Here is a 14,127-nt window from a genome sequence, read left to right as displayed (position 1 = left end):
ACTTGACTGGCACCCATGTCACACACTGCTGGCACAGTGGTGGCTCCAGGCTCATCAGCTCCGGCCACTGCCACTCCACTGCCTGGCTGTCCCACCAGCCACAGCACACACTTTCTGCCGCTTGCCCTGGCTTCTTACTTTCCCCGGGCAGTGGGAAGGCAGATGGCACCTGGCCAGCACCACAATTAGTCCAAAATTAACTCACAAACCCCCTTGAACAAATTCAAAACTGCAGAGCAGGTCTTATTGCCACTAATACCACATGCACTCTTCACAACAGAATGGTAGAGGCACATTAAAAAAGAAAAAAAAACACAAACACAAAAAACCAAACCAAAACAAACAAAAAAAAACCCCAACCAAAACAAAAAAACACCACACCCCTTTACAGCAAGCACCAGGGGTCCCATCCACACATGTACTATTTTTAACAGCAACAAGACTTTGATTTTAACAGGCTTTGGACCAGTCTTGGCAAAAATAATTTATCTTTAAAATGACCATAAGTGTGGCCCCAACTTTTACCATCAAACATTTTCATCAATGAACACACCGACGCTCTGAATCTGTAATTCTGGATGTCTTAACACAATAGTTTTTACTGATCTTACTGTTTACTGTCATAGCCTCACCCTTTCACAGGGGTTGACGTTCGAGTTGCAACTGTGTTTAACTCCCATTTTATACCAGGTAACTGCAGATTTCAGATGTTTTGTGTGACAGAACACAAAGAAGAAATAATGTAACAGCAAGACAGGAGAAAAAAAAAAAACAACAAAACAACAAATAAAATTAAACGGGAAACTTAAAAAGTAGAAAATTGATTTTGGAAAAATCAAGGAAATAATAACTCAAAACTAAATAACTCAAACCTAAATATTTTATTTACATTCTATGTAATGTTTATTAAAATTAGGCAGATCCCAAACTTTATTCAGTAGCACTTATATGCTTTTTATGTTAACTGAAATGATTTATTTTATTATTTTTTAAATCATAGTATTTCACTTAGACTACGTTTGGCTGCCTTGACTTATTCTCAAGAGTTCAGGAATTTTTTAAATTTTTTAAATGAGCACTTCTTGTGAAGAATCCGTGTGCATTATCACCACTAATTAAAGAAATCTTGAAAAATTTTGCCAATATCAAGCCAAGACTTAAAAATGAATCTAGTCACCACAAGCCAATGTGTCTGCTTAGAAACATATTGTAAACACCTGGGGAAATATTTTCTTTTGTTTGTACATTTCCAACACGATTTAAACACAACGTCCTCTTATGGTCAGTAAATTTCAACTTCCACCTGCATGACAAAATCCTAATATTATGAGTGGCCTTTTCAAACCTACCAGGGCCCCATCAGATGCCTCTGTTCTCCCACACCTTCCCTTCTGAGAGGGCAGCGACCATCACCTGGATGCAGAGATGCTCAGAGTATAACACAGCCCCTGGTGAAGACCGTAAGTGTCATACAGTAAGAAAGTGCTACCCTGCAGAGGGTGTTAACAGAAAACTAACTCTAAACTATCTACGCCTACTTAATCTGACAAACTAACATATCTTGTGTGTTATCTTCACCAACAACAGCATGGATCTCAGTGGAAGGCAGACCAACCCTGCATAGTACTTCAAATCACCACTACCACACTGAATTCCCCCATGGAAGCAAAAGCAGTAGATAAGCAATCTACTGCATTTTGGAGACTCAAAACATAGAGTTCTTACACAAACAGTACTGTGTCTGAAGGAATATGATCTACTTGTGTTGGTGTACCGTTCAGGAGCTCTAAATTAGGTCAGCATTGTGCCTGGTGCTGTGCAAATGTAGATATGGACAGAAGAAACACGGCTTGTCTGAGGGACCCAAGCATCCAAAAGCAATGCCTGCATCAGAAGCCAAGTCACATTCATTTTAGTGAGGCTCCAGTTCCCCAGTTTCTATGTCACTGTCAAAAACGGAATGTAAATTACCCAGATGATTTGGAAACAAAATTGAACCCCAGCATCTGGCCAAAATTTACATCTCAAAAACAGAAATGAAAAGGAGAAAATTTAGAGCAAATGGCAAATGAAAAAAAAAAAAAAAAAAAAAAAAGTCCTTTAAGGGAAGTAAGTATTGGAGGCTCCAGTTTTTCAAGCATCTGGAACTGGACTGACCAAAAAAGAAATCACACTGCAATAGAATATAAAAATAGTATTTTGCACTGATGGATGAGGTGAACTAATAGGTTTCCCTCATCTCTATTTTCTAATATTTAGATCCTGCCTTTTATTATCATTTTTCCTTTAAGTAGTTTGCAAGTGATCACGCCAACATCTCATTTCGTTGATCTCAACAGGATATTCTTTAAAAGATGCATTTATTCACTTGGGAACACACTAGTGTAATTAGCCTTGACATTTCAACAGTCTGATCATAAACACAGAGTGCTCTATGTGCTTTTAAGGCAAAAAGATCTCTGATCCAACAGGGCAAAACATTTGAGATGTGAGTTTTGCAGGAAACCCGTGGATATTTTGTTATACACAGTCCTGACCACTGCAAGCACGAGTGCCAAAAACACACAAAGTCAAAAGACTGGTGTATTGTTAACAGCACTTCTAATTTTAGACAGAGGGCTTTTGGGTTTTGTTGTGGGGTTTTTTTCCCCTTTTGCCTTATGATATTTTTCATGGTAACTGCCTCCCCCATCCCTCCCTTTCCCAGAATTCACATGTCCAAGCCCAAGTCTGACCGTCCTAGAAGCAGGAGTCCTTGGTGGGCGCGCCATCAGGGAAGGAATTTGGGGTGTGCCAGAAGCAGGGAGCTGCCCTGAGAAGAGGGGAGGCTGAAGAAGGAAACTCTGCTAATGAAGCCGGGCTGCACCAGCCTAGAGAGAACTGACTTGGTTACCTTTGCGAAACACAACAGCCTGACTTCCCGCAGGGTCCAGTCCTGCAGTCCCCATTGATGCTGGACCTACATTTATTTCAGCAGCCTTCAGAGCAGTCTCTGCAGGCACTTTCACCCTCTCAACAGGCCAACGGCGGGCATCAGCCCTTGTGCCAGCCTGACCTGCCTGGGAGTTCATTCTCAGGATAAAAAACAGCAGGGAAAAAAAGAAAGAAAGTTTTCTTTTCTTTTTTGCAGTAGGGCAAATTTCCATCCTGGGTCACCATAGTACCAGATGAGCTCCAGGGAGAGCACTGCCAGGGACCAGCCATAAAAGAGTAAAACCACAATTGCTTTTTAGCAACAACTAGTTGGTAAATCAGCTTCACTGCAACGTCTGCATGCCCCCAGCCTCACAGGAATAAGGTCTGCTGCATATGCAAAGAGCCACACCATCGGTAGGCCTGTTTCCTCCCAGCATCCCGAAGTGGTGCTGCTAGCCTGCAGAGAACGACCTGCCGTGACCACCAGTGGGAACACCATGAGGCTACAGGTTCTCTGCGTGGGGTCTGCCAGGATGGGGTGTTTACAGCGATGGGAACCCATGCTGGTTGGGGTACAAGGAGTTATCAATGTGATAGAAACCTTTTAAAACAAACAGGGGGGAAAAAAAAACCCACAAACACAACCACCAAAAAAAACCCCAACAAAAAAAAAAAACAACCAAAAAACACACACTCCACACACAATAAAAAAAGACCAGACCAAAAAACCACTACGCTGTGCCAAAGGGAACAAGGACTTCCAACCACCTCCCAGTGAGATCCAAGATACTCAACTCTCATAGGTTTCTTTGAAAAGACTTTGACCCAGTCCTACACAAATTCTTCTAAAACACTGCAGCTGAATAGTTCTGCAAAATATTGAGTAATAAGCAAATTGAACTGTGTATTTATAAATTAAAGTGCCACTAATTTGAGCCCTTAGGCAGCCAGGACCAGAAAAAGAGAATCAAAATCACATCCCTTCTTTTCCTTTGTATTTATAGATGTCTTCTTAGGCCTGCATATGTTTGTAGTTGGCTAATTTACCCGTAAGAATTTCTCCTTTACCCCGGGGGGGTGTGGGAAAAATCTGCAATTACAGGGTTATCTACTACAAGAATGCACACAGCATTTTCTTTCTTTATCCTATATAAGATGCAAGAGGGACAGCCTCAAGAAAACGCACTGTAAATTCTCCATAAACCACATCAGGAATAACTGTAAAGATCATCTGAAGGGTCTTACATGTTCCTGAATCTGTCCCACATTCCTTTGCCCCATCTCCCCATCAGACTGCACAGTTCAGCGTACAAGCTCAAACTGTTTCAGAGGAGCTGAGGGCAAATAAAGACTTTTTTTTGGCACAGGTCCTCCCTCCCCCATGATTTCCCAGTGAATGCTTTTCACTGTTTGCTACTGAGAAGAGGCTATTAAAGCTGAGAGATTGGACTTCAGAGCTTGCAAACCTTAGTACTAGCTTAAGTGTCATCATTCCTTCTCTCACCTTTCCCCCCCACTATCTTCTTCAAACCATCTCTTCCCCTCCCTGTACCACAGCGAAACAAAGAAAACAATATGCAAGCACATCACTTAAAAAAAAAAAATATTTTTTTTCTGGCTGCTCAAGACTTCTGAGCTCTTGGGACTTCTTCTATTTGCTGAGGCTGTAATAAGCTTTTTACAAAAGCTTACAAGCTGATTACAAGTTTGACATGGGAACATTCAACCCCATCCTAGTAGCCTGGAGAGATCTGCCTGAATTTTCAGACATAGTCTTCTGTAAAACAATATTTTTATTTTTGGAAGTTTTCAATAAAATCAATTTAAACCTGGGATTTGGCTGAGAAGAACCTCTTCAGAACAGGACATACCCATGTTTCAGAATTCTTCCCAACTTCCCCTGCTTTTTCACCATTATTCATGGACTAAAAGAGTCCAAACAAATTTGTCCCATTATGTTTTGGGTTTAATCAGGAAGGCTGTGTGCCAGCCACTTCTCACAGCAGGACCTCCTGCCCTGCATGATCCCATACAGCTGGGGACACATCCTCAATGTGGTCCAACACGTAAGTCTTGCGCATCACACTTCTGATAATATGGGAGACCTGCCTTCAACACACAGCCCCAAAAGATATGTCTGACTGGCCAGCCCTCATCAGCCAAAGCAGGCTCCTGGCCCTCTGCCTGCCACGAGACAAACCCGAACCTTGTTTAAAAATCCTTTACCAAAAGATTGAATTAAACACCTCCCACCGTCAATCTGAAACAGGCTCCAAGGTCCTGCCAAAGTTCGCACTGTTCATCCGGGTCTAAAAATAAGCCTGATGTGGGAATCAAAAGGTGGCCAGAAAAGATGCTACCCACTTCATTCCTTATGTGCTATGTGTTACAGAAACCATAACCGCACTGCTCTGAAGCTCAGAAAGAGCCTTTGATCTTTATCTACACTGGGGGAAATTTCACTTTTAGAATTTGCCTTCAGATTGAGTCAGTAAGAATAGGCCACAGACCTTAAGGGCTTACACTGCAACTTAGTGATGGTTTTAATGAGGTTTTAAACTGGATCAGTAAAGCACTGTACTTCTGTGATTTTTGCTGTAAGTTTTAATTTCACATTCCCAGGGTATTACTACTTTTTTTTTTCTTTACTAAGAGGCCATCCTAGACCTTCAGGACTCTACATATATTTCTGAATTGTATCTGATGAATGCACAAGACCGAAGAACTTTGCCCTTCCTGTTGAATCTGACATGCAGAGAAGAGACGGGTGCCTTTGGAAGAGGCAGCAGAAGAGGTTGTCCTGGCTCCACATGACATCTAGGCTCAAACACGGGGCAGAAAGATTCAACAGACCTTGAGTGGAAAGGCAGTGCATGAGAATTGCAGGGAGCATTTTAACTCCTTATTACACCCAGTGCTGAAGTATTTGCAATGTTTATAGTCATACATCTCATGACTCTTACACCATGGAACTTGTTGCAACACTTCTTTCCCTAAAAGCCTTTCCTGTCCCCACGATTAAGTACACAAATAACATTCACAGTGTAAAGTCTGTTTTCAGTTGCTTGTAGCTTTAAGAAAATTCCCCTTAGGGGCTGAATTGTTCTAAGTTTGATCTCAGCCCAGAAGTGACTTCCCCCCCCCCCCCAACCAACCAGCTTAGAAACATGCATTGGGTTACCCTTCAACAGTGGGAAAGTGAAAAAATAGATGGTCCGGCAGTTTAAGACTCTTCCTTTCACGGGCGTTCAGAGACCGCCTTGGGGAATAGAAAGAAAGGGGAAGCATGGGGGCGGCAGGGTAGAAAAAACAAAACACGAGATGCAAGGGCGACATGAAGGGACAGAGGGAATAGCGAGGTTGGTCCGGTTGCAATCAATTAACTAACTTCCTAAACAATGTAAAACAACTGTACAAAATTGGACCTTACAGCTCCAGAGAAAAAAAAAGAATTTTCTGGGCTCAGCCAGACTCGGGCTGCAAAAACCCAGCTCTTTCAGATGTTGCTTCATCGGGAAGCAGTCAAAGAGATCTTTGTGTATATATCCATATAAAATTTGGTATCTCTGATCTCTGTCATACTATTACCAAAACAGAAGTGTGACTAAGAAAGCTTGAATGCTACATCAGTATGACTACCCAGCCCTCTCAGCCTCAAGTCTCTTAGGGTTATTTTCTTTTCACAGGTCGTCTTTTATTTCATGCCCATCATAGGTGGCTATTTTAGGGGGCTATAGAGAGGTGCTGAATGCTGATAAGGCAAATCCTGTATCCCTTAATCCACTGCTAAATCACTCTGCCAGGCTTCAAGGGTACCAGACAGATGGAGTGCACTAGGAAACTGCCCACAGGCTGGCTACTTCAACCCCAGCTCATCTTTAATCCAGAAAGGTTTTGTTCTGGTATTTTAATCATTGATTGACTGGGAACTTTCTTCCATGCTGGGTTAGGTAAAATATCCATATGTCAGAGGTACTGGGGAATTCGTGAGGCTGTAGATCATAGGAGTGGTGTGAGACAGGATGCCTCTCAAGGGAACCAAGGAAGCCATAAGGAATGTAAAAAGTCACAGGGTTAAAGCCACATTAAGACAGCTGTTATGTTAATGAGAGTTCTGCTTTTCTTCTAGCTGTGGGTCATTGATTTAGAAAAACACGAACAAGGTCTTTTTCATTTTATCATACTTTTCCAGTGAAGCTAACATAGCCCAAAACTTCATAGCCTAGATCCCATTCGTCTTGCTAAGAGAACTTGCGTAGGAAGTTATCTTTATTATGTTTGTGCATGGATGATTCCCAGGGCTTGATTTGGTCTTACCTGGCCCAAGTCTATAGATGAAGCTGTTTTGCAAGCATTTCACTTAGTAAACATGTTAAGAGTCATGCACCACTGAGTTTGCCTTCCAGACAAATTCATCCATACATCTGATTTTCTCTCACAGTCATAACAAACACTTACAAGAAATGTAGTGTGAAGTCTTCTGCAAAAACATTTAGCAGGTAAACCTGAAAAAGTGTGGACCTTTCAAGACAGATACTCAACAATACAGACATGCTTGTCTTAAAAAGTCAGAGGGACACTTTATATTGCTTATTTCAGTTTGCAGAGTCTGAATGCCTCAGGCTGAGCTTCAAAGCTCAAAACATAAAAACAGAGTTTCACCAAAGCAATCAAATTCACCTGTATCCTTGGTTAGATCACAAGTTACCATGAATTTCTCTTCCTTGGTTAGATCACAAGCTACATTTTGCTTGTCACCCAAACGCACATTTGCCTATGAACACTTGCAACTCAGACTGATTTAAACTGGGCGTCCCTTTCTAAATGACTCTTAGATGTCAAGTAGTGAAACAGCAGCAGAGGATTCTGCCTGTGGTGTTAAACATTTCACAGGACGTGCTTCTGTGCTGTGAAACAGCGTATGCCCTAGTCTGAACCTGAACTCTGGGGTGTAGTTTATTCCAGAATTATTTGGCTGCTATTCATCCAGTTTTGGAAATCTGAAAATCCATGTTCATACTTTTTTTAATTTAAACCAACTCCACAGTTTACTTCTTCAGCATGTTAGCTTGTTTTAGACAATCCATATCTACATGAAGTTGTGAAGACCTAACAGTTATTAAGGTTTTATTTTCTTTTGAATTAAACTGACAGTGGGGATAAAAGAGATATTACAAGATTTAAATCAAGTCAACTTCAAAAGCTAACCTAGAAGTAAACTGTAGATACTGCACCAGTAACCCTGCTCACTTGCCTGGTTCTATAGGCACATTGTCCTTTTTAAAATGTTTTTCTCTCCTCTGTTAATGCCTGAAAGACCCAAACAACAACAGATGAAATCAGTTAAATAACTATAAACTGGCATAACAGCTGACCTGATTATATGCAGAGTGCTGTCAAATGCATAAAATAAACAAACCGGGATAACAGACCTTCTTCTCCGAAGGCTCAGTATTGGTAGGTATGGAACAATTACTGGGGAAAACACAAAACTTTTTTCAAAGCAGTTGTTGCCTTAAACAGTTGGAAGACCAAAGTCCAGTACAGATGCAAAACCCCCTAAGGCTTTAAACAATGTAGCTCCACATTTTCCTTCTACCCCAGGGTAGAATCACGCGCGCATATAAAAGGACATGACATGCTCACAGAAAAGGAAATTCCCTTTGTTAGGCAGCTTTTAAATACATACCTGGACACGAGCCTCTGTGAGTTTGGCTCTCTGTGCAAGTTCTTCCCGGGTATAAATATCAGGGTAGTGTGTCCTCTCAAAAGCTCTTTCCAGCTCTTCCAGTTGCTCTGCCGTAAAGGTTGTCCTGCTGCGACGCTGCTTTCTTTTTAAAGGTAAATCTGGTTCAGAATCAATGTCAGAGCCTTCATCAGACTGAGGTGCTGATGCTCAAAAAAGAAAAAATGAAAGAAAAAAAATTAGCTTTAGTTGAGGAAAATAAAAGCAAAATATTAGATCAATCTATGATATCCTCTTATATGGAAAAGTTGCGTTTCCCCCACGACTCCAAACTGAGTTGGTGAACTTCAAAAAAACAAAAAAGTGAGAAACAAATCAGACATTTAAATGTTACATTGTGCAAGTGTGTTCAAACAAATAAAGAATTGCCAAAATTTCAACTATGAGTTTAGCTCCTTTTCCTGGCCCAAGACTACTTAAGGACCTCTAGCAATCTTTTTGAGTAAATTATTTTATGTCTTTGTTTTAACTCCTCCAGCAGTTTGCAAGTGTTTTAAAAACTTGAGCAGTACTGCTTAGTCCCAAGATATTAGACAAACAGTGTGACTGTGTTCCTGTCCCTGAACTAGTGAAAGGATATGTCACCATGTCACCTTCCCTCCAGATCCATCACTACAACCTTATTGCTGAAATGGTTATGGAAGTGATTACAAAGGTATGGGGAATGCTATTGAAGAAATTAATTCTCATACACAATCAAATATTTACTCCATGTCATGTGGATTATTTGTGTCTCAGCACATTTGAACATTCCTGTTTGTTCGCGACTTACTTGTCTGTCTTAGGACCAGCTAACATAACCTTAGGACAGACCAGAAAAGTGTTAATAATAAAAAATTTAAAAATTTTGAGATGCATGCTGCACAGACAATTCCTGTAAGAACAGCTGAGAGCAATAGTTTGACTTGACTCTTCCAGTTATCAAAGCAAGGAGATTCCAGCAATATGTGAGGACCAGAGCTGAGATACATGTACGGCATGCTTCCCTCGCTAAGGTTTCATCATTATTCCTCCTAACCTTGGGAGGTTTTCCAGCACAGAGCACAGCTACATGCAGATGTGCTGATGCTCAGCCTCCAGGCAACCGGCCAGGACCCGACTGCAAATCAGCCAGGCTGTGTTGGACCGAAGGCCCCTCACACCACGCCCTGAGTCGGTACTTAAGGAAAGTCGGCAAGAAACAGACCACGTACAGTATGTCCATGACCCAGGAAGGGGCTACCAACTCTTACAATCAGCAATTTAAAGAGAAATCAGAATGAAAACTCTTCCTGGGTTTCAGGGACATGGAGAGAGTGAGATCATGCACACAGAGCTCCTGGCATCACTGCCTGTTTCCCTGTGCTCCCTAGCAGTCAAGTGAACTTCAGCTACAGCCCAGCCCCCGCTGAACCCATAGCTATAGCTGTGAAGGCAGCAAAGCCTCTTCCAGTACCCAACCACATTCTCTTTCTCCAACAAACAGTAATGAACCAGAAGAGTAGACTTCCAGAACCAGTCTTCACTCCCATCAGCTGCTCTCCCAGGCGACAAGCATTCCTTCTTGCCTGAGTCTTCAAGGGAAACCACCTAAAGAGGGCAGACACTCCCCAGTGATGCTGAAATGGCTCGTTCAGTTGAAATACAAGCCCTGCTTCTACTACTTCAATAATTCCAAATAAATTATTGATATAGACATTGATTTAAAGTAATCTTCTTAACATGATTTATTTGGAGGTAACTGAGAACACACAGCCAGAAAGAAATCACTGTTTCTCAAGCCCTAGCTAAAACCCCCCACCATGTTCACTTCCAGCTATCTTACAGTTCCAATTTCACTCAAGCTGTTTGAACTAATACATACACCTAATCTGTTTACTTGGTCTTACAGCATGAGAAAGACAAAGTGCTTTTTCAGACAACCCAGCAGAAGAGTTTATGTATTTCTGCATACCAAAAAAAGAACAATTACTGCTAGACCAGAGGTTCTTACATGAAAGCTATCTTCATTGTCCAGACACCATCAGTATGTCGGATCCAACATATACAGGACATCAGGAGAAACTCCCATACAGCTCAGCATCAATGTATTGTGAAAACATCCAACTCCTAGAGTCTCTTACTTGCATAGAAATGGATTAAGCTGTTCTGGTTCTTGGGAATATTGTCCCCAAGAACAAAAGGAAATCAGCACAAACATACCAAACAGTTGAAGTTCATTCCTTATTAAACAGGCAATCTAGAGTATCCTAAAATGAACATATCACATTGTCTGAACAATCCCAAGTCTTCTCAGTTGGGGTCCCAGGCGAATCAGTGATACCTGCCTTCCCCAGCAACTGCCAAGTTACAACCCTCCAGGATGGCTTCATGCTGCTGTTCAAGAATAAAAAGAAACATAGGATACTTAAAATACAGTTTCCCTATGTTAGCCTCATATACAATCACCCACCTTAAGCAGAAGAGCTATTGCTGACAAGATAGACTAGTGAAGGCGAGCACACCAGCCATGCTAACAGGGTCATATTGGCTAGCACTGCACTCTGACTGTACCTGATGTGGTAAGATCCAAAACAGATCTCAGGAAGGTCCTTTTTGGAGATGTCTATGACAAAAGTCATCTTTGATTGTGTACAATGAGTTTTTAAACAATAAATAAATAAACAGTCAAATCCTCAGATCTCGGGAACTCTTTCAGTATTCTCAGACTCTATGTGTATTTATGGAACTTCTTCAAACATCTACATATATGCCTATAAAAAGCCAGCTTAAACTGTGCAATTTAAACTGGATATTTATCACTAAACTTCTGAAGTTAATTCCCTCACCAACTGGGTGGGAAGCATCAGGACACCTATAATGGTGTACACCTCTTTCTAAAAATGTTTTATAAAGACTTAGCAAAATCTTGTGATGTTTCCCTGCGCCTTGCATTCCTGAAGCAATAAGAATGCAGAACTGAAAGACTGACTTGATTTAATTTCATTGTAGCTTTACATTTCATTATGCACTATATTTTAGCAGGGCCTGTTGCAATACGACAAAGGGTCATGGTTTTAAACCAAAAGAGGGTAGATTTAGGCTACATATATAAGGAAGAGATTTTTTTACAAGGGTGATGAAACCCTGGAACAGGTTGTCCAGAGAGGTGGTTGATGTCCCATCCCTGGAAACATTCAAGGTCAGGTTGGACAGGGCTCTGAGCAACCTGATCTAGTTGAAGATGTCCCTGCTCGTGGCAGAGGGATTGAACTAAATGACTTTTAAAGGTCCCCTCCAACCCAAACCATTCTATGATTCTATATGAAAAGCACAAAGGTAAACCAGTCAGAAAAAAATGAACAAAGTATCTAAGAGTCCAGGAAAATATGTCCAATCAAGTGCAAACATTTAGAGAGAAAGTAATAAAATTAAAGTAGGAAGAAAACGTGTATCAAATGAAATAGCTTTCATATCTGTCTGATTACATTGGTGTCACCCTTTGCTGGCCCTGGCTGCTATGCGCAGCTTTACTGAAACCATTCAGTTCTTGTCTCTTGTCTGATTTGCAATATTAAAATCAGACAAATGTAATCTCAAACGATAGCTACAGGTCTGTACTACAAACTATACTATTTTTATTTCTTACAAAGTCTTCTTAATTATTATTATTTTCAAGGAAGTTTTTATTCTTATCTTTTCCTATTAAAATACCAATATTGGACTGTTATATAGGTAAGAAGTCAATCAGAGTATTGGCTAAGCCCATAAATTGGACACACCTCAGCCTTTAAAATAGCAGTGTTTATTTTATATATGCGCAATAGCCATAGTGTATTGCCCTTTTGCTAAGCATTATCTCACTAACAGATCCACTGACTTCCATGATATGAAAAAATACTATTCAGCACAGGTAAAAGTAGTCAGATTTTATCTGAGTTGTTTCTATCTCCATCACTTCTACAGACACATAACACACATATCACTAACCTTTATGCTTGTCCTCATGATCTTAATACTCCAACCCCTCGAGCTATAAATAGGAGAAAGGGGACTCACCAGTGTCCTGGGAGATACCCAGCCAGACCCCTGGGGCTCACTGGTACCCCCTTCACTGCACAACTCAAAATGGGAAAGGCAGCCAGAAGCACTACCAGTGTCTAAGCCATGAAGTTTAATTAAAGAAGGAATTACAGAATTAAAGAGCAATTATTTGTCCCTTAACCCCTTGTGACCTGTCTGGTGGCCTGAGGAAATCCTGCATGCCAGTTACTGCCACGCTACGCAAAAAACCTCTGCCTAGCGTCGTAGGCATTTGGTCACCTGGAGCTCTGCAACCATCCCTTTTCCAAACACCGTAAACAGACACCCGGGGTGGGGGGAACGAACAACAAAATAACGCACAAAAGGTCATTCTGTGGGTTGTTCTTCCTCTCAGCAAGACATTTCATTTGGATAATTAAATAACAAAAACATGACAACCATTTAAAACCCATACATTACGGCTACAGCACCACGCACCTGACAACGGCAGGCAGAGAGGTTGTCTTTCTGCAGAGGCACAATTTCTCTGGCAATCCTCCAGCCACTGGGAAATTTTTTAATAAAATATTACACAGCCTCTTCCTCTAAGCATAAAGCCTGGGGTCTGCCCTAGAGAAACTCTGCCGAGCTATGGGTCTCACTAAAATAAGACCCCCAAAAAAAAACCCTAAAGGCCAGGGAGGGTTCTGGTGACGGCTTATTTGCTAGTTACCCTCCCTGCATCTCCTCATTTCTTTCTTTATGTGTGGTTAATTTCCCAGGCTCTTCCCCCCCGCCCCACATCTCTGTTAGTCGAGGCTGCGGCCATGGGGCTGAGCAGGGGGTTCAGCAGCGGGTACCGGGGGGGGCTGCCAGCCCCATGGCCGGCCCATCCCCGCCGCCCCTCACGCCCACGCAGAGGCGAGTGACCTCCCTCGTGTTTACTCGGGTGCAGGCGAGGAGGAGCGCGGCAGGGCCGCCACCCCCACCCGAAATGACAAATGACACTCTCTTCTTTGTGATCTTTGGGATTTTTGTTGACTTATTTGGCGGCTTTTGTTGGGCCCTAAGAAATGGCCTGTGGCTGAGGCCTATTCGACCGATTTCCACGCTCCATCTGTGGTATCCATCAGCAGGGCCTTCGCCCGCATTCAGGGCTCTGACACCTGCCTGGCAGGATGCGGGAGGCACAAAGGGGGCTGCGGCGGGGGCCGGGGGGCGGTGGGCCGGGGGGGGGCCGGGGCCAAGGGGAGGCACAGCAGGGGTTAATCCAAGCTCCAGCCCCCGCCGCCGCCGCCACCACCACCCCAAACCTCAGCACCTGGAGGCGTCCCCTCCACCACCGCCTCTCCCTCAAACAGCATCCAGCCATCATATCGCGGGTGGATTAATGAGGAAAGGGAGGGAGAGGTGGGAAATGCATCCCGGGATGTCAGGGGACCATCAGGGTCACCCCAGGCCCTCGCCAAACCGACCCCCGGCAC

The 14,127-nt window shown here is 42.5% G+C and overlaps 1 protein-coding gene across 3 annotated transcripts in view; it reads right to left on the bottom strand.

The window, feature by feature from the left end:
• Positions 1-14,127, bottom strand: part of PAX3 (paired box 3) — a gene marked incomplete at its 5' end in the record, with an annotated part of 80,851 nt that overhangs the window by 17,609 nt on the left and 49,115 nt on the right. For 2 of the 3 annotated variants that reach the window (XM_082487062.1, XM_082487064.1), the window contains one exon: positions 8,606-8,811. In XM_082487062.1, coding sequence (XP_082343188.1) covers positions 8,606-8,811 — 206 coding nt within the window. The remainder of the gene's footprint in view (positions 1-8,605; positions 8,812-14,127) is intronic. The other variant, XM_082487063.1, reaches the window with a different exon arrangement.

The sequence above is a fragment of the Vanellus vanellus genome (assembly GCF_965231255.1).
Source record: "Vanellus vanellus genome assembly, chromosome: 8".
NCBI classification, from domain to species: Eukaryota; Metazoa; Chordata; class Aves; order Charadriiformes; family Charadriidae; genus Vanellus; species Vanellus vanellus.
The sequence above is the reverse complement of the archived record's forward strand: the minus strand, read 5'-3'. Positions and strand labels throughout refer to the sequence as shown.